Source organism: Dermacentor silvarum, chromosome 8, assembly GCF_013339745.2.
Source record: "Dermacentor silvarum isolate Dsil-2018 chromosome 8, BIME_Dsil_1.4, whole genome shotgun sequence".
Taxonomy (NCBI): domain Eukaryota; kingdom Metazoa; phylum Arthropoda; class Arachnida; order Ixodida; family Ixodidae; genus Dermacentor; species Dermacentor silvarum.
The window spans coordinates 121,462,505-121,483,359 of record NC_051161.1 but is presented as its reverse complement, the minus strand read 5'-3'; the positions used below and the strand labels follow the sequence as shown (position 1 = coordinate 121,483,359).

Sequence of the window (20,855 nt, the reverse complement as noted above, 5' to 3'; positions counted from 1 at the left end):
GTTTTGATCGTTGTAAGAATTATCTTAATGCGAACTCAAATTCCTTAGCGATTATACGAATAAAACTAAGGCTATACTGTTTACATCTCCGCAAATGCACGTAATCTGTAACTGTGCACTTTATCTCGGCGTAGAAAGGATAGAACGAGTAGATAATGTAAAAACGTTAGGATGATTTTTGACAAACATTTAATTTGGGATGCACACGTAGAACGTATTATGTCCAGCCTGGCAAGAACATGTGGTATAATTTGCCGATTACGACACATGCTGCCTTCTAAAATAAAGCTGTTGTTATATAACAGTCTCTTCTTTCCACATGTTAACTATTGTAATCTAGTGTGGGGTACGACATCGCAAACAAACAGTCATAGTTTAAAAGCACTACAAAAGAAAGCCGTCCGGCATATTATTAATGATCCATTTGATGCACATTCACTCGAAATATATCGCGCTCTTAATGTGTTGCCTATTGAACACTTTTATAAATATAACCTTGTCTTGAAAATTAAAAAAATATTTCTGGTCTAACAATACGGTTTTCAGAAATTTGTGCAACCTAACGGAATCAACGGTAGTGTTGTATGAATTTAGAACCCGGAATCAGTGGGTATTGTCTTTCTCAAGAACCAATTATGGTTTGAAGCGATTGCAGAACCAAGTGCCAAGAATACTGAACTTGTTATATGCTTCTCATACTGAGCTGAACATGATTACAAGAAATACATTGAAAACAAATTTAATAAATAATGGTAAAGTTTTATAAAAACCACATTTGCAATCTTGTTTACAATGTCTCGAACCTTTCTATATTCCATTTTGTTCTGTGTGTACCACTGGATAATGCCGATATTTCACAATAAAACCTGTATAGCGTAAATCTTAGCGTGTGTCTACATTTGTGCATAAATAGCCTTACGTATGTGCGAGTAAATTATACTTCTTGAATATTGATGTATGTATATGTATAGATGTGTATATGTTTTGAACTTCTGTAACACATTTTTGTATTTATATGTGCTGTAACTGATGCCAAGGAAAGGGGAAGGAATCCAGTCAAGCTGCTTTTATGCAGCTTTTGTTCCTTGCCCTGCATTTTTTTCTCTTTGTCTCTTTTTTCTTCTTTGTAAGAAAGGGAGGAAAAATGCGAAAATAAAGTTGAAGTTGAAGTTGAACCTTTCATATGGTCCCACTAATCCAAACCTTCCCTTTTCTGCCATGGTGCCACAGGACATGTCAATTTCACACTTGATTTTCGCCCGTTCAGTTTCCTAGAAAGCATAGCGTGGTAGGTACACAAGATGAACAGGCGAAGTTTTGAAGTAGTCCTGAGATTTGAGTAAAATTTCATAGGCAATGTTATTATCCTTTATTTGTTTACAAATTTATTACACCTCATTGATGATAATAATGACGTACTACATAGTAGTTCAGTTCTTATACTTAATACATCATGTCTGAGATGGCTGTCCTGAAAATTAACCAGGTGTAAGCATTGCATGACGTTGGCTGGAAGGCCATTCATTAAAAAATGTGTGCAGAATAAAGAAAATACAGGTGTTCAATGGCACAGTCACCGTCAAAAGTTTGCGCGGCCGAGATTCCGCGAATAAGTTCATTTTCAACGCAGCTACGCCCACAGCCAGTAAAACTATGCAAAACTTTTGTTTTGTTTACTCTAGACCAGTGTACGCGGTAAATCCGAATACTAAGATGCGTGCCTCAGGCGTAGAAATATATTTTTTCAGCTTCAGGCGTGCGAAAGCTTTGGACGTTGACTATACGGTCTGAATGCCAGGCTGCTTTTTAGCTTATACGTGATGACAAGCGCCGAGCTCTTGATGATGGAATATTAGAGCGTAGAATTGTAGAACTTGTGCAAGGTCAGGTGACTTCACGACGCAAACCTAGCGATAGAATCTCGGCATGCTTTTTGTTTATTAACACTGATGATACATGAATAGTCAGAGTAAATTCATGTTACTGTCTGTTTCTGGACAGACTCGAGTGTAATGCATACGTTCTATATCACTGAAGGTTCCATGCTAATTTCACACAGGGCATTTATATTCGAATTTTGGCCTGTCTTACGCCTACCGAATCTTTAGCAATGAGAAGAGGTAGGCAATTGCTTCTTGGGATGTAGCCGAGGCCATGGTAGATGTGATTAGTAATGCGGTATATGTGAGTAGGCTGACTGGGATTATTACATGAAGTACGCCAACGTACCTAGATTAAGTCACGGTGGAAATTACAGAGCCCTTTATTGTATATATGTTGAAGCCATGTGAGAGTGTCTCTGCTAAAAAGTTATAAGTTTAATAATATCACGACTGAATAGCCTTCTGTTAAGCTGTTGGTAAAAATACTGTGTACGAAGTTCTATTGTGGTTTAAACTGCAACGTTATTCCAAAAGAAAGTGACTACAAGTCCATCTTTCTCGGGCGTTCATTTCACCTAGGTACCACCGCCTGACTCATGACCTTTATATTTTTAAATCTGCCCCGATGACGTAAGTTACGTTGCGGAAAAAAAATAAATACCCTTTCTAAAGAATGAACCATCACAGCTTCCCGACAAAGCGCAGTACGTTGGCGCAATCGTCATGTGTGATCACGATAAGAACGACAGCGCGTCATTCAAAATGACTTGTCACTCCCCGGCTTTTCTTTTCTTGTCAAGGACGCGACTAACCCGTAGAAGGGTAATCCCGACCTTGGTGTGATGTTTGCGACTTTTCTCGTTCCGGACGAGCGCGTTCTTTGTGTATAATTCAGGTGCCTGGCATCGAAAGGCTTACACCTTTACACAGCGAAGGGCTTTCACAGTCACTTCGGCAGCTCCACGGAAAGCGCGAACAATCAGTCCACTATCAGCACAAGCTCTCTAAACTAAGACACATATTTGTGAGAAAGGAGTTCCTATATTACCCATACCGAGAAATGTATCCACAAATTACACCTCATTATACCGATGTGTTTATGAGCCGCACTCTGGCGCCTGTATTCCGTATTATGAGAAAAAAAATATAGTTTGTGTAGTGTAAGTAGCCTAAACTTAATACAGGAAATTGAAGTCATCACAAAGACTGTCATATATCATAAATTGCAAGAAAAAAACTGAAACAGTCCTTCATAATACTCGCAATGCAAACTTTTATGCATGTGATTCATTTCAATTTTCTATCTGCTCCGACCCGCCGTGGTTTCTGAGTGGCTATGGTGTTGGGTTGCTGAGCACGAGGTCGCGGGATCGAATCCCGGCCACGGCGGCCGCATTTCGATGGTGGCGAAATGTGAAAACACCCGTGTACTTAGATTTAGGTGCACGGTAAAGAACCCCAGGCGGTCCAAATTATTCCGGAGTCCCTAACTACGGCGTACCTCATAATCAGATCATGGTTTTGGCACGTAAAAGCCTATAATTTAATTAAAATTTTAAAACCTAGATGTTGCTAATCGTAGTGGTTAAGGGGAAATAAACATGCACTCTTAGCGCGCGCAGAAACTACGCCGGTTTGTAGCGAGAGGAGCTTCACGCCGTGACGCAGCAGACCTCTTCAAGCAATGACAGTGCAGCACGCTGCCGGGCGAAGTATACGGGCGGTGGGGTGCAACTCGGATGTGGCGGGGGCTGCCGTTCCAACGCGAGGATAATTGGATGGGACGGACGTTTGCGCCGAAGATTAAAAAGATAGTTGATATTAAACCGATAGCTATGCACTATGACGTAGCCAAACATGGCTGGTTTGAATGGTGGATCATTAACGCTATCACAGCGAAGGTTTATTGCAAAGAGGTATATGGCGGGTAGAGGTGCGGTGGGGTTTAAAGCGATAGCCCTGTGGTGGCCCATGCGCAAAAAAAATTGTACCTTAAATATCCTTACGTGATTTGAATGCGAAATCATTATGACTTCTCTTAGTCATTACCAATAAAGACTTCTTAATTATTACAATCTTTTTTGCGATCCTTCCTTCGCTTTCTTTTTCTGCGTTCATTAATCACCAGACCACAACCATTCAGAACTCATCGCCAAGTAGCTACGAATTAATATGGTGATGCACTTTAATCCACCTTAACCAAATTTAATTCATTGTAATTCAGTTTACTTCCCCTAATTCAGTTGACTCCACCTTAAGTCACCCTAATCTAACTTGTTGTAACTTTAATTCACTTCACTGTAATTCACATTACTTCACAATAACTACCCATAATTACTACTAATTAACGCTGTCATACCATTTACAATCTTCTCTATTACTACTGATTTCATTGAAGACGCTGATGACGTCACATTGACTTTTGATACCACTCGTTGTGGACGACGCCGGCTTTTCTACCTCAAGGCTCATGTAATGCTTTCGCATTAATGACTACTGTAGACGACAACGGTCCGTCTGCACGGCACAGAGTAAACAGCTTTCCCATTTTCATTGCGATTTGCGCAGCCCCGATGCGCGGCATGCCGTCATGCTCAGAGTTGCTGCAGATAGTTGTTGCGCGGCGACGAGGGCAAGCGTGTATACTGGACCGGTATTTTGTAGCGATGCCTTTCCGGTAATAAGGCCTTTTCGCGCTTATCGCGCTTTGTCAGTGGTCGGAGCGACGGTCCGCTCGCGTTATCAACGGGATCAGCCGGCCGTGAGCGGTGGATGATAAGACTAGAGTATAATAAGTCATAATGCCTCGCTACAAAATCGCGGCCCTGCTCGAGTGCACGCGATAGGAGTGAGACCGCTGCTCCGGCCTAAGCGGCCAGATGTGCTTCCTGACGCCGGGGTGGGAACGCGCCTTTGCCTATACGGATGGCACAAGAGCTGAAGCAAGTGGTACACCTGCGTTGTTTCCGCCATGTTCTCTGCTCTGTGCCAAGTAGAACGACTTATATTACTTGTCACGGCGTGATGACGCTCGGCCAACGGCGGTGCCGGTGGCGCGAGGAAAAGACAGGCCCTGCGTATACAGTGGCGCTATCCCTCACCAGTACACGGGAGCCCAAGCCCAGAGTTCACTCAAGTTTGCTTAAGAGATTTAATAGTGGAGATGTGGTTTATGGTAAATGAAAAAAATAATCACGATAAGTAAGCCAGAGTATGTTGATTCCACTGTCAATCTGCATCAAATCGACAGATTTAACGCATGAAAACTTTTCTATAATCGCAATGGAACATTCGCATCACTTATGCTAAAACACTACGTTGGATCTCATGTAAAGCTTTCATTGTTGTTGTACTTCCTCTATAATAATTATTTAATAATAATGTATTATAGTAGTAGCAGTAGGGGTAGTAGTAGCAGTAGTAGCACTGATGGGGCTTCAGACCCTCCCTCCCCCCTCGAAATTATTTGTGCGGGCATGCACCGCCGACCAAAACTACCACCGACGCCGGGAATCATTCTGGATTCTGTCTACAATGTCTTTTTCACGCTCGAAAAGACATTTCGGCACGAACATTGCGAACTCGGGCTGGATTTCATGGCAACGCCCTTGCACCTGGAGTCACGTAACGCAAGCATCCGAGCACAAACTTTCAAGGGCTTTTCGATAGCGAGCGGGCGCGTTGCGGCATCTCGCAGCGGCCGCGGAATCTACGGAGCGCATGGAATTCAATTCCGAAACTTTATGGGTATAAAGTTCTCATAAACTTATCACGCGAAAGGTGCACTGACATTTCCAAAGGCGTGCTTTAGATTTTCAATTCTGGAACTTTATGGGTTTAATATTCTTATAAACTTGAGCTAACATGCGCGCACTGGAGCCCTCGTGTCCAAGCCGTTTCAGAAATGGAAGCCCGCGCTCGCAATCTTCCACACACACGAAAATACTGAATATGACCGTGACTGCCAGCTGGCAGCTGATAATTTTCTCCAAACATTTTCAGGAAGGGCGCCCGATGTGATCAATCAGCTGGACCAGGGCAGGCAAAGTAAAATAAGAGAAAACAGAAGAAAGTTAACGGCCTATTATTGAGGCGGTTCTTTTTTGCGGACGACAAGGTCTGGCTCTCCGTGGCCATAGGGACAGTGGTCCTATGGATTTAAGCAAATCCCCTCTGAAAATATTGGTATTTTCAGAGCGCTTCTTCATTTGCGAGCTGATTGTGGAGATACATATCTGAAGAACCATTTGGATGTTGCCCCAGTAATACCTCGCATTTAAGCCCAGATGTACAAAACCAAATTATAGAAATTTGTGGTGAAATTATCAAATCCTAGATGCAAAAGTAAATGGTGCAGGCTGCTTCTCCATAGTTGCTGACGAAACGACGGCTATTGCCGGTATCCAACAGTTTACTGTTTGTGCAAGGTACCTAAACAAGGATGCCAACGACATCGAAGGAGTACTTTTAGGTTTTAGCACCGGAATAGAGGCCCTCTCTCATTGCGACTGCAGGTTCTATGTTAATGTGTAGAAACAGCTTCAGATTCTAGTCACCCTTCCAGTGACCACTTCCAGCGCAGATACTATATTTTTAACATGAGATTACTAAAAAACTACTTGCACTCTACAATGTCTGAGGAACACATGGTTAGGCAGGCGCTTATATACGTCCACAGAGACGTCGGCATCAACGTGTCCGAAGTCATTGACCGCTTCACTAAACTTCTCCGCCGAGTGAAGTTTGTCCTTTAGATAGCGAAGCGGCAAAAATCAATGCAAGTAAAAGTTCTGTTCCTTCAGGTCCATAAACTCGTAATTATGAAAACGTATGACTTCATAAGTTTCTAAAACCGCAGAAATTTTCGCCGTTTATTCAAACAGTTAGCATCATGATCAATATTATCGTGTGAAAACGAAAATTGCGAGGACATCAATAACCAATTTTTACCGATCTTGTTTATTGAAAGCCCGGCCCTCGCGGCGTTTCCCAACAAACACACTCGGATATTGGGTAGTTTAACTTGCCGCATCATCTGTGGCTTTCGTTTGGTCTTTTCTTTCCTTTCTAGCTAGCCGCTTTTACTTCTTTTTCGAGCGAAGCAATACTATTCCTTAATTTTGGGTGCAGAAAATGTGTCGCCGCTCTGCACGCAGTTAAATTACACATTTTCGTACTGATTTCTGCATTATTCCTCAATTATCTACCCATATGGTGCTGTCGCAACCGCCGCATGGCCCAAGTACATATCACGAGTTACTTTCAGACATAGCGCAAAAAATTACGCACAACACACACGAAGACACGACAGACGCGGACGAGCGCTACTACCAACCGTTTATTTCAGTCAACAAACCCTCCGATTTATAAGGTGAACCACGTACACCAGTGTCACGTCCGTTTCCCATGCGACGTAATAAAAGGTAATCTAAAAAAGTTAACATTACTTTCTGCCTCGGGCAACAGAGTTCAAATAGTTCAGTTCGGCACTGGGCAAAAGAATTGGCGCTTCGCGCTACAAATATCTGAGTTCTTGTGGATGTAGAATGCTTCTAGAGCCACTCGAGCCGTGTAGTTTGTTGATTTGCCTAAGATAGTGGTCTCATAAAATCGTGCCTCGCAACCACACGTAATGATGTGGGCAACTAAATGTGCATACTTGTCCTCTTTTTTCTTAACTTTGAGCGCATGCTCCCTGAGTCGGTCGTTTATGCACCGTTCGGTTTGGCCGATGTACACCTTCCCGCACAACAAGGGGACGGAGTATACCACTCCTGTCGCACACCCCACGAAGCGGCTATCGTGGCTGGTTTGGCAACCTCCTTTCCTGTCACCGCAAATTCGAGGGCAGAGCCTGGATAGCTTATTAGGAGCCGTGAAGACCACAGGAATACGATGCCTGTTCGCGACCTTCTTCAGGTTGCGCGAGACCTGATGCATATAAAGCATGGCTACGGGTCTCGCCATCCTTAGCTGGGTCTCAGCCCTTTCCGCTCCAGCTCTGTTCTTTACCCTCTGCAGGATAGACTCGGCCACCGCAACAACAAGCAACTCAGGGAGTCCCGCTGCCAAGAGGCGACGAATCTGATTGTCAAAGCTATGCTGCATTGAATGCGGGCATGACTGACGGAGCGCAGCATCCAGACATTGTAATGCGATGCCCCCTTTTACTATTTTAGAGTGGGCAGAGACAAAAGACAGGAGACACTTCTTCATCCGTGGGAGGTACTCTAAGCAAACATGGCCTACACTAATTTTTAGCCTGAGATCCAGGAATTGTAACCCCTTAGTTCCAAGCAATTCATTAGTGAAACTCAAACCCTGCCCAGCTTGAATAAAAACATCTAAAATACTCCCAGGGGCAGTGAAACCATCCTCTTTCTTTAAAAAGAATTAAAAAGTCATCGACGTACCGAAACACTTTGAATACCTTCCCCCAATTAAAAGCCAAATTAAGCGCACTGTCAATATCAGCTAAAAATATGTCGCATAGAATCGGAGCCACGCAAGACCCAATGCACACTCCTCTACGTTGTAGAAAAGGCTGCTCGTTAAAAACAATAAAGTTTACACTAAGATAACATTCTAAAAGCGTTAAATTATGAACCGACAAGCAAGAGGATTTTTGGAAATCGCATTCGCCACTCTGTTCAATGCACTTCCTAACAGCAACTAAAAGCTTATCTTGAGGTACTGAATAAAACAAGTCCTCAACGTCGAGAGACAAACCTAATCGATACTCTCGTTGTGTTTCACATATTCAGCGACTTCATATTTCCTCACGCGGAAAGGATCAACAACCGTGAGTCACTTAAGGCTCTTAAGTAAAAACTGACTAACAGTCTATTGCCAAGCCCCCCCCCCCCCCCCCCCTTCGCTCACAATGGTTCTGAAAGGGACCTTATGTATTTTTACAGAAAAGAAAACCTTCAGACTGTTCCCCTTACTATTTCTAATAGCACTAGCAAGAGCGTTCAACTCCAAGTCCTTACAACATTTCATGAACTTAGTCGAAACCCTCACTGCACTTTTTTAAACAGCCACAAAGTTCTTGTCCACTGCCACTTGGGCTTTTTCATTGAATATGCCTTTCGGCATCACAACAAATCCACCTTCTTTGTGAGCTTCTAGGAGAACCATACTGTTCTGCCAAACTGAAAGTAACTATGTTAGACCAACTAGCCCAACAGGCGGTCCTTCCGGAACATATCACGATTTCCGCGATCATAGTTTTGTTCTTGCCTGGATCGTCTGTCTTTCTATACGTAAAACTACTACTATGTATGACTGCGCAACATGTCTATTTGTCTTGTTTGACGCATTACATACAGTGACGCTAATTGCTTAAATACGTGGATTTATTGGATACTTATGCATATATTTAAACATCTTGTTGCGAGGCTTTGTGTATACAAACAGTGCATTTTGTTACCAGTGACACTTTTGTGCCCTTTATCAACTTGTATCTTCGCACTTATATATTCCATTCTATTTTCGCATTTCTAATGTACATCTTGCAGAACTCCAGCTTCTTATATGTACTCACTGTTGCGACTATATTATCGGTGTAATTACAATACACGACCGGTAACAACTGCTCATTCGCAATCTAGTGCAACGAAGGACAGCGTCATTGAGGTTTTTCTCTGGCTGTTGCATATGTACAGTCACGAGCAAAAGTTTGTGGACCAAAGGTATGGTATGATGGTATGATAAAACTTTATTACGGTCCCTCGGAACGCGCGTCAGCACGTAGCGGGCCACTCCCACGTCGGTACAGAAAGGCCGAGCCTCTCTGCTGCCACGATTTTATTTTTTTTCCTTCGCAGCCTGGGTATTCCGGCTGAAATCAAGAGCACAAGCCTACGTGCGCGTGATGGACCAATACAACGTATTAAGCCAATTCGGGGCCGTGCAGCTGCGCTTGAATATATTTAAATTTTTTTGCTGATGCCATGGTCTCCAAACTTCTGCTCGCGACTGTACAAAAAAGTAAACAAGGTTCTTTAATGACAAGGGTTTATCAAAATATTTGTGCTCAACTTGTTCTTTTCATGGCCTTTACGTTTTTCACACCAGCTCTTGCACTGCTTTGCTGGATCGTGTGATATTTTCTTTACTAATTGAATAGACAAAAAAAAACGCGGAAGCATTGATATCTGTTATTTCTGCCACAATTTTTGGGACATACGAATATATTCTTTTATGAAAAAATACATATTTTACTTGACAGTGGGTATCATTCAGTAGTTTGTTTGCAGCCTCTAATATACAATGACATTGGCAATGGCAATGCAGTTATCATTGATGTATTTGTTCCCTCGACAAATTCTATATGGAGGAGGCCGCGCTGCAACGTGAGCCCCCCACTCTCCGAACAAAATTTCTGGCTATGCCACTGTGCAGTGAAGCAGGTCTTTGAACATTGACCAGTTACAGATGATTTTCTGCATTTACACTCGTCGCTTACCAAGAGCTTAGAAAAGGTGTTCGGCTGAAATGTAGCAAATTTTCTTTACGAAACCACTAATTTACTTTGTTCACAGGAACCTCCCTGAGAAAACTGACGTCAATCCGAGCATTTGTTGACGTGATTTTACTCTTTGCGGCGTCGGCCATTTCCGTTACGGCGCGGTTTCGCCGAGGTCACTGCCAATGGCACCGAAAATATAGCCATGCACCTAAGGCTTTCGCCTTCGAAAAACAGAAATTCCGTGGCAGTGAACATAACTCGACCAGGCACCTGCACGCAAATACGCAAATGGACTCGTAAGCTGAGGCCAACCGAGATTAAGGGTGTCAATCATGCGACTGCATATCCTGAAACATGCGCCCATCGCGACCATTTAGCCAGCTTACATTATTATTTTAGAATCAGCTTTCGAGAAATGAAGCGACAAAAGGGCATTTTCGCTTTTTTGATTCGATCGGACGAAAAGTTTGACGAGGAAAAGATGGCCGGAAGGGAGGGGGGGGGGCGGAGGCCGCTCTTTCAAGATTCTGCACCCGCTTTCTCGAAGCGGGGCTGAGCCTCTAAACGCCCATCAATGGCAGCAAAACTGCTGATTCACAGTAGACTAGCTGGCCGCTCGTCTTATATGCGCGGCGGTTATCAGATGAACCGTTCCTGATTCGCGCTCGTCCATGCTCTACGGTTAAAGCTGTTGGCGTGGTCCTTTTTTTTCTTGTTAAAACGTGTATTGTGTTATCGTCCAGTACACTTCGTGCGTCATCGCGCGAATTTTGAATCTTAAAGGTCCGTACGCCACGTGGTGCAAAAGCTGTGAACTAAAGGCGATGTCCGGAATTGCCGGGGTTGGCTTCGGCGACGTTCTTGATCAGGGTGAGGTCGGGGCAGGAGTCACGGGTGACACTGTTGCCTTCCCAGGCCGGATATAGAGGGTCGGTAAGGAGTTCCATTCGTAGGGCTTCTATTGCTCGCGCGACTGTCACTCCTCTTGCTGAGTTTGACTGATACCCCCAGTCCCGCTGAGGGGAAAAGTAGTCCCCGACTACAATAAGCTGGTTTGCTTGCGCCAGTCGACTGGCTTCGGAAAGGAGGTTGGTGAAATCGGCCTTCGCCGGCCTTGGTGGCTTGTACGTGTTAACCACGAACGTGCTCTTTCGGCCCCGTTTGTTGGGCACAATCTCTATGGTTAAGCGCTCAACCTCCGGTTCTGACAACGAGTGCTCGATAACAGTGATGTCTTTTGCGACGAGGATTGCAACCTTCGCCATGTGGGGTTGGTGGATCGTGTAGTAGCCGGCTAGCGTAGGGGTTCTGTCAGCTCCTATCTCTTGCAGGCAGATAATGTCAGGTCTTACGGGGGTGGTGCAGAGGTGTTGCTTCAGGAGACCCTGTTTTCTTCTGAAACCTCTGCAGTTCCACTGCCATACTTCGATGTGTTCAGTAGTGTTTGGCTTATGGTTTGGGGCCATATTGGGGGACTAGGTGGGCTGGCGGGCTTCAATCGCTCCCGATGGAACTGGCACGGCTGTGATTGCGAGAGGGGCCTTGTTCGCATGACGAGGCGCGTTTTCGGCATTGAGTCTGAAGCGCCTGTATGAAGGTGGAGTGTTGGTTCTGTGTAGCAGTTACCTGCGCGAGGTTGGCAGTTATGTTCTCGATTTTGGCTTGAAGCACGCTGAATAGTTAGGTGACATTTTCGGTGAGAGAGCTGACTAGTGTCTTCTCCATGTCCTGTAGTGTTCGCTGTAGCGTTTGGTGTGTCACTACTTCATTGGGTTGCTGTGGGGGTGTGGCTGGTGGCGGCGCGGTGTTGTGTTTAATTAATTGTTCAAGATTGGCCATAAGCGCTGTGAGCTTCGCGTCTTGTTCTGCTATCTTAGCATTTTGCGCTTTTATAATAGGTTGTAATTTAGGGATTCGGGGGTCTGTTTGAGGAGCAGGGGAGTCCTTGTCTTTGCCTTCCCAGCTCACCTGCTTCGTTGTGTCTTGGGCGGGTTGCTGCTGCTTCTTCTTCCTCGGCATCGGTGTGGGCGGTGTCCGTATTTGTGGTGGTTGTGTCTGTTGCTGACTGGCTCGGGTTCCGAACCCAGACCGGCTCCTGGACTGGCTGCGGCTCGCTGAGTCACTGTCCTCAGAGTAGAACCAGCGATTATTGTAGATCTTGGGGAGGCCGTCCAATCGAGACGGCCTCTTCTCTACGTTGTTGCGGGCGGGTGGCGGCTGAAGCATCCTTGCTGGTTTCAGTCTCTTGGGGCATTCCTTGGTGCCGGTTTCGTGCTGACCACCGCAGAGTCCGCATTTCGGCTCACCGACATGGGTGGGGAGTGGGTTCTGCATGCCGCACTGGCGGCAAACCGGTGTGTTGGGGTTGCGAGAAAAATGGTGGCTTGGTGCGGCGGTGTCTTCTCGCTCGCGCAGTTAAGGAAGGCGGGGAGGGTGCGCGCCGGGAAAAGAGTGGGAAGAGGTGAGGATATAGTGGCAGGGTAGCGTGTCTCTCCGCTTCTACTCCGGCCGAGGCTATGCATAGCGTCGTCGCGCGTGTCGTATCTTGGAGATTTGCTGCGGTGGGTTCGAAGGATAGCCTATCCGAGACAGCCTGTGGCTTCGTGTGTGCCCTGTTTTCGCGCGCATGGTTCGTGTTGGAACGATGGGCAGCAGGAAGGGGAATTCGCTCGTGGCTGCTGCCCCTGTTCATGACGCCAGCGTTGTGACAGCGAGTGTCCGCGGTCATCGAGAACGGTGGGTTCATGCTTTCCTGTACGCGCGTAACACCGGGCTTGTTAATTTAGTAAGCGAATGTTTACAGCAGTGTAGCTGTCTAATATTTTTCTATCGAAATCAATGCTTCGTCTTTTGGGCGAAACTGCGAATTTTTGTGCTTGGTGTTGCCAATTCAAAGCAGTTTCGAAGATGTACCGGACACATTGCGCAGATACGCGTGCACGTGAGACTTTAGTGAAGCTTCATTTATGCCATGATGTGCACACACGCACGCACACACGCACGCACACACGTACACAGAGAGAGAGAGAGACCGACAGACAGACGAGAGCGAAAGAGATCCAATTACGCATTGCTTTCCCCTCAATTTCATATTCTGAAAATTATGCCACTGGTTACAACTGCTTTTCTGAAAGATGGAGGTAGCAACTCACTATTTGAAAGGGCAAACTGATATGACCTGTTATTAGACGAAAAAAAAGCAATACAAGAAACTGTAAACGTGTCATTGGTTCTTATGACCACATAAAGCCAACAGACAATGAAGCCAAGTAAAGCATCGGGGAAATAAAGTGTGGGTAAAATTGGAATGCAGAAAATAATCAAGAAATGTTCCCTTGGCTCCCTCTTCTTTTCTTGTTTATTCATTGGTTATTAGTAATATAAAAAGTGTAACAACTCACTTTCGATGCCTGCACTTACCTTGTGCAGATTTCCTTTTTGGTCCCCAACCCATGCAACAATAGCTTGATTCTGCTGTGTCACGGTCAGCGACGTTACTGCGCTTCGGAGGGTGACCATCGATGTACCCAGCAGTGGAGCAACGCCTTCAATGTAGTTGTTGATGCCCGGTAAGCACATATCGTCGCTACGTGGTTTCTGAAAGAAGGAATCCGACAAAGCGTTCCCGGACCATGCAATGGTGAACTTGCGATGTGGTACACATCTTTACAGGAAAGCGTTTGCATTTCGTTGCGCGAACAGAGTTCTTTTTCAGATGTTCTTCCTTATTTTCGTACCGAAGATGGATGGATGCCAAACTTTAACGAAAGTCCTTATACCACAACTATTTGCGGTTAGAAGTTGGAGTGGCGCCCTCTCGCGAGTGACGTCACGGCCAGGACGCCGCTCGCTCCGGCTCGCTCGACTGCCGCGCGCGCTCGTTCGCTTCGTGCATGCTCGGTGTATCGGGTGCGCCAGCCGTACTTCCTGAAGGATGTTTTGACTGCTTTCTGCTGTCGCACCTAAAGTGCTGTGTCTTTTTCGAAAATGCATGAATCGTGGAAATTTACTACTTGGATATGGAACCTATAACGAGTTGCAAGGGTTACTGCGTTTGCAAAGCAGAGGTGCGCCGTGCCTCTCCATGCATTTTGCGTAAGAAGAATGCCTCCAAATTCAGCATGGAACATTTTATTTGTACGATGATTCGCTCCGAACTTAACATTCATTTAGCACTTGGTGATGGCCTACGTTTTGTTTTACACGGAACAGCAATTGGTGTCAACTTTATACGAGTATACCGGGCTTTTAAAATTAAGCTTTATGTTTTTTTTAATTAGGCACTCGGAGGCACGCGAAGACGGGTAAACCGTCTTCATCCCTATGCCCCCGCCCTGTTGCCAGACTAAACACCGCACGCAACAGCCGCGTCACATCAGGGAGGAGCCTGCCCCGATCCTCGCTCTCTTGCATGCATAATCATGCGAAGGACAATTAAAATTTGGAGTTGGATACCTCAGAGCACAGACATGCTAGAAGAATTCTTCCAAGTGAAACTGTGTAGAAGCACGACTGCATCTAACTTTTCAATACGAAAGCTTGGTGACGCCAAACGTGCGGCGAATCATAACGCGCAACAAAAGCAAGTTTACTGTGCCGTTTACAGCCGTTGTCACCGCTCACCGAGTAGATGACGACATCCAATAGCGTCCGCAATGCTGCTATTACAAAAAGCCCGGCTGATGACCTAGTTGGTTTTCCTATTTTCCATTCTCGTGGTCGCATTTTTTTTTCTCTCTGTGTGTACTGGCGTGTGCGCTTTGCTATTTGCCAGGGATAATAGTGAGCTGGCCTAACGGCCGAAGGGGCAGCTTCAGTAGAAACGGTGGTTTTCTGCGGTGCCCCTGAAACAACGTTTCCGCCGCAGAACACAACTGGCATGGTCGAGTTCAGGAGTGCAAGCGTCTCTACCGAGGCGGCCGTATAGTTATTAGCACATAGCTGCCGTATATGACGATTTTCGCCTCATAATGCAACTCGTGAGCCGTAAAGGTGTTCTCAGGGGTACGCCAACTGAAAACTAATTACTTCGAAGAATCGCTAATTTAGCAATCATTGCTTGAACCGTTTCGTGCCGAACCTGTAACTATTATCTTGTTTTCGGCTCAGGTTCGGTTTGGGCTCACACACGTTCTAAGAATATCATTTAGGGTTCAGATTCAGTTCTGGCTAGAATTCGGGTTCAGGGTACGTTTTTCTGATGGGGTTCTGTTTAACAGCCTGGCCACAATAAAATAACGAATGAGAAATTTCGTTCAACGTTCGTATCACTCGTACCGTACATTTGAACTGAGCTCGAGAAATGCAAAATACTGATTTCGCTTCCATTCCTTTCTTATCATTCACCGTTAACGACGGCCAGATCACGCTGATAAAGAGGGCGAAGCGCCGCTTGAGGCACTGACGAAGTGCATAAAGGAATAGAATAGGAATAAAATTGCTATGTTATCCCAGCGATAGAGTGAGCAGGGAGTTACTCAAGGAATCATCATTTTAACACAGGCCAAGTGATTATCTTTCGCGTGTTGGTGTTCGCTGTACATTGCCATTGGTACGTCAGACTCGTTGAAAGTAGCTCCTCTGAAATGAAGGCGAAGACGCTCCTCTGTCCGTCTGAGGTGGTCTCCATCTTGACCACTTCCTTTTTTTTCTTATTTTCAATAAATTGATCTCTCCAACCTATTTTTATTATTACCCCCTTTTTCTCAACTTTTCTTTGACTTTTGTTACATTCATTGTTTATTTTATTTTGAGGTACTCGTTTAATGACGAATTAATCAGAGTCGGTATGTGCCACTGCGTCACAGAGACCTCCATCTTCATCTTGACTAGTGGTTGCTGAGCCCAAATCCACAAATATGCAGTAGAAATAGTTTCCCGACTACTTTACTTCCACGTAACATCTTTATTGGAGGCCCTCCGTGCCGGGTATCTTCAAGCCACTGACGTCACACTTAAGCCCGTCTTCCGTTCCTTTTTCGACCTCCTCGCTCTTTTTGCAACACATTTCGGAAACAAATGGGTGACCGATTACGCAGCGCGCTACGAAATAATACCAGCGCCTTCGACCAGTAACATCGCGGACTTCTTTCGCCCGTAACTTTAGTGCACGGTGCCTAAACCAACGGGTTCACCAAGCGCTTGAAACCGGGCCCTAACAACCAATCTGGCAGTTAGGGCCCGGTTTCAAGCCAATGTGGCTGACCATGCACCCGGATTGGGTTATTGTGTTGATATACGTTATACTCACATTTCATTTTCTCAGGGAAAAAAACTAGAACACCCCGGCAGAACCTATCTAATGATGAATGTCGACGATAATGCAGTTAACATTCAAGTGATATAGCTAATGAGCGTATAGCCACTGCAGAGGTATATATGCAATCGGACTCCGCTGTCCCGCATTTTCTTCTGGACACGCAACGCCATCTAGCGGGAGTGCAAGATTAAAGATTAAATATGACGTGGGGTCGATTCTGCTCAGCGCGGCCGTAATTTTACATAATATTTGTCGCTGAATAGCAGCACATACCCCGTGAGATTTACACGGGAACCCAAGTTGGCGTCAAATGGGTTCATTGAAGAGCGGCATGTTCCCATGGTGTCTCATAGCCAGCGACCCAAATTGGTCCGACGGTTCGTTTCGAATTGCGTTCCATCATCCCAACAGCCAAGTGCTCCACCCATCAGATCGTGGACTACTCAATATCCCAAGTTGGCGGGAAAACGGTCAGAGACGCAGGTAGACGTGCAGAGAGACAGGCAGGAAGATAGGTAGATACCGGAAAGTGCGTGACGAATACTGAAAATGCTAATCGTATTAATACTTCAAGACACTCCCACTTTTACTTTTGGTTCGGACACCAGCCAACTTAACTGTCGCATCCATTCCGTGCAGCATCGACGCCCGCACGCGACGTCGTTTGCCGGCTGCCCGCGCTGGACTGCTTGTCCTTGTAGGTTTGTGGCTTTACAATACAACCTCAAGGGCCTTTACGAACACGGGCACCGCAACGTACAACCTTCGTCCGGAGTTCCCCCGTGCTTCTTCGGTCCAGTCCCATCGCCTGGGGCTTTCTGAAAAGATTTCTCGTAACACGCATCCATACTGTGTGTTTCGAGAAGTTACTGACCTCACCACCAGTCCCACTGAGTCATCTACCCCGTTCACCTGTGCACGTCGTCTACATTTCTAGATTCAAGTTTTACCACCCTTCTGTTGCTGCTCTTCAACGCCCCGGTATACGGCCCTTCTCCCGCTGGGTTTCACACTCGTACATGACATTCGATGAAGATAACGGCCATGGATCTGAAGTCGATGACGCGCCCTTCTCCTGTGTACTCGCTTCCATATTGGCCCTTGCTTGCGGAGCCCAGTTTTCGAAATTCACCGCTTTAACAATATCGCGTCCGCTTTACCACCACACTATAAATTTCAATTGGAGTGGCGGATCGCGCGACGAGTACTGTAGGAAAATGATAGGCGTTGCTTGGATAGATATGAGGAAGGCATATCGGATTAGTTCAGACACAAGTACATGATGCTAAAGGACAACGACGATATTCTAGTTGAGAATAAGAGAAATCTTTAGCTCGACAATCAACTCCGATTCCGCCAAGTCAAATACGTGTAAAACAGAGAAATGCTTTTATAAGACAACCGAGGAATCGTTTTGAATGAAATTTGTAGTTTCTGAGAGAAAAGATGAACTTTTAGTACTGTAAGAATCAGAATTTGTTTTGTATTGTAAGAAGCAGAATTTCAACTTAAGCGCAATGCAAAACAATGCCGAAAATCGGTAATCTTAAAGAAAAATATAAGCGTGAAGTTTACAAGTCCGTAAATCTGCACAAAAAATAAATACCGCAGTTTTGTAAACGGTATACGTTATACCGTCTAACGTGCATAAATATGATATAATATTTTGACGTGAAGCTTGTGCAAGGCTTACAAGGATTTTACAAAAGTCCCACTCACTAATTAGTGCTTTATGTAACGGAGATGTAGAATTAACAGAATTTGTCTGCTTTAGATTTATTATTAGGTGGCCTTGACAGAATTGTGATTTCGTTTTTTATTGCTGAGTTATTGAGCAGTGACCCTGATAGTTTTTTTTAAGTTTGTTTTTCTTTAATTTTTACCGAAAAAGTAAAAAGAAAAACATTCGCTGCATACAGTCACCAGATGTTATTTGTTCTTTAAATCCATGAATCATAATCAAATTCGGCGCAGTGGTTGCCGATAAACGCTATTTCTACGCCGAGCTAAAGCTTCCTCTTAAGATGAAGCAATGGAATTTGTTAGGTCATGTAATGTGTAGAGCATATAGGTGATGCGCCATTAGAGCAACAGAAGTGGTGCCACAGGAAATATCGAAAATAGTCAAGGTCAGCAGTGGATTAGATGAAGTGAACTGAGTAAAAACTTCCAGACTCAGAATGGGGTTCACTGGCGCCGGACACTGTGCGCTCATTTGTTAAATAAAACAAACATTCAGTGTTTTACGAACCTTAATGAAGTGATAAAAGAGCATTGCATTAGAAAACATCTTGCGTTTTCTTCCGCTCTTCAAGAGCTCGTTATGTATTCTAAATTTGAAGTTTGCACTGCTACCAGAAACATCAACGCTGAAACTGCTCTATACTGCAAGAATTATAGTTTAGCGCGCCGCCTGGCAATCAAACTCACAACCTCTCGGCCTAAGTATGCACCCTTTTCAAGTTCTAAATGCGATATTTGATCTAACTAGCCGTTAGAAACCAATTGAAATTGATTTTTTTAATCACGTTTTTGCTTGTATAACGAGGTCCCATATAGTCGATAGGTTATGATAATTTTTTTACGTTATTACACCTGGCGCGAGGAGGGCATAGCGTGAAGTTCCTGCCCCATTTCTCAACTTTAAGAACGCCAGGCCACAGTAGCTAGTATTCTCTCAATTGGAATGGCGAAGAAGCATGACAAGAAATAACTTCCTGCGTGCAGCGCGTTAAGCCTACTTACGTAAACTTGGCATGTAAGCTCGTCCCCGTTGTTGAAGAGACGTGACCACCGGGCTGCCTCCTGCTTGCCATCGTTGCAGTTTTTAATCGTATCGCGGAACTCTCCTTCGATGCGATCCAGGTGGAAGAGGCACAGTGCGAACTTGGAGCGGGAGTTTTTCGTCCCATTCTCGTCGTGCAGTGCGAAAGCCACGAGGAGAACTTTGTCACTGCTACCATCGTCCGCCGTATGTGGTCCATAGGCCGCGCTGGAAGCATTGGTGTACTGATGGTTTCCACTTCCGCACGTTATCAAAATCTCGGTGTACGTGCGGAACGACGTGTCATTCTCGCAGACGCGTGCCAGTCGCGTTTCGGGGGCCATGGGAGACTGCAGGCCTTTCTGTACAGCCACGAAGTACGCGAAACCTTTGTGGCTGAAACCGTGCAAGTAGCGGATCTTGTGTTTCCGCTTATACCTGCCAATTACGTTCACGAATGAAGAGCCTCGTGCCGCCGAAGAACGCATCCTGAAGACGTTTCCCTCGTCGAGCACTCTGGCGGACACTGCGTACGGGTGGTACTCCGGAGGCCTGCCGTCGTAGGTCGACGCCACAAACAGGACGTTTCTGTTGTCGCCGGTGCCGAAGAAAGCGACAGTGCTGACCCTTGAAGCGACGTAGTTGATCGTACTTCCCACGTACATAGGTTCGGCGACGGTAAGGCCCTCCAGGGGACGATGGACGGCGCACATACCTTGAGAAATTGTTCCGCACGCAAGCACGTGTGGAGAGGGTAACTGCAGGAGAACCTGATTGTCGTTGTCAACTCTGGGTCTCGTGTGATTGCAGTAGTAAGGAGAAGGACGGCACAGTAGACTGTCATCTTCGGGACCTGTGACGTAAGTAGCCAGGAGGGATACGTTTTCCGCTGAAAGTTTGTAGAGTGCGTTGCGTCCACCCACTACGATAATGTCCTCGGCTCCCGGCAGTCTCAGGTGTATGACATTCTGCAGCGGTCCTTTGGAAGAGGAAAACTCTTGCAGTGGCACACGAGCGGTCGATATCACTAAACACGCTAAAACTAACAAGGCTCGCATTTCACACGACACACGCGGCAGCACAGGACAGCGTAAATGTAAGTAAGGCGGCATAGCACTCTGCGCCGTGATGCTCAGCTGGGGTGGTCGGTCTCTGATCATCAAGCGTCTGACTAATCCAGGGAACGTCAGAAGCTCAAGAAATAAATTTCGCAAGGGCTGGGCCACTTCTGAAAACAAAGCAAAGGAAAATACACTCAGCGGGCCGCGTTGCCCCATTTCAAGTTACCCAAGGCGGAGTCTCGCTCATGACCACAATCCTAGTTTCATATAAACCGAGAAATGGAAATTGCTCATTCGGCCTAATCTCGAAATATGGCACTCTACCCAGCCAGCAGAGCCCTCACCAAATCCGTGTTTTATAATTTTGGTATTGCTGAATGCGCTAAGACGAAAACCATTTTTTATGCGTGTTTAA

The 20,855-nt window shown here is 45.5% G+C and overlaps 1 protein-coding gene across 1 annotated transcript in view; it reads right to left on the bottom strand.

The window, feature by feature from the left end:
- LOC119462383 (plexin-A4) overlaps window positions 1-20,588 on the bottom strand; it is a 43,271-nt gene extending 22,683 nt beyond the window's left edge. The window contains exon 1 of the mRNA XM_049672959.1: window positions 19,361-20,588. Coding sequence (XP_049528916.1) covers window positions 19,361-20,539 — 1,179 coding nt within the window. The 5' untranslated portion in view covers window positions 20,540-20,588. The remainder of the gene's footprint in view (window positions 1-19,360) is intronic.
- Between the last annotated feature and the right edge of the window lie 267 nt (window positions 20,589-20,855).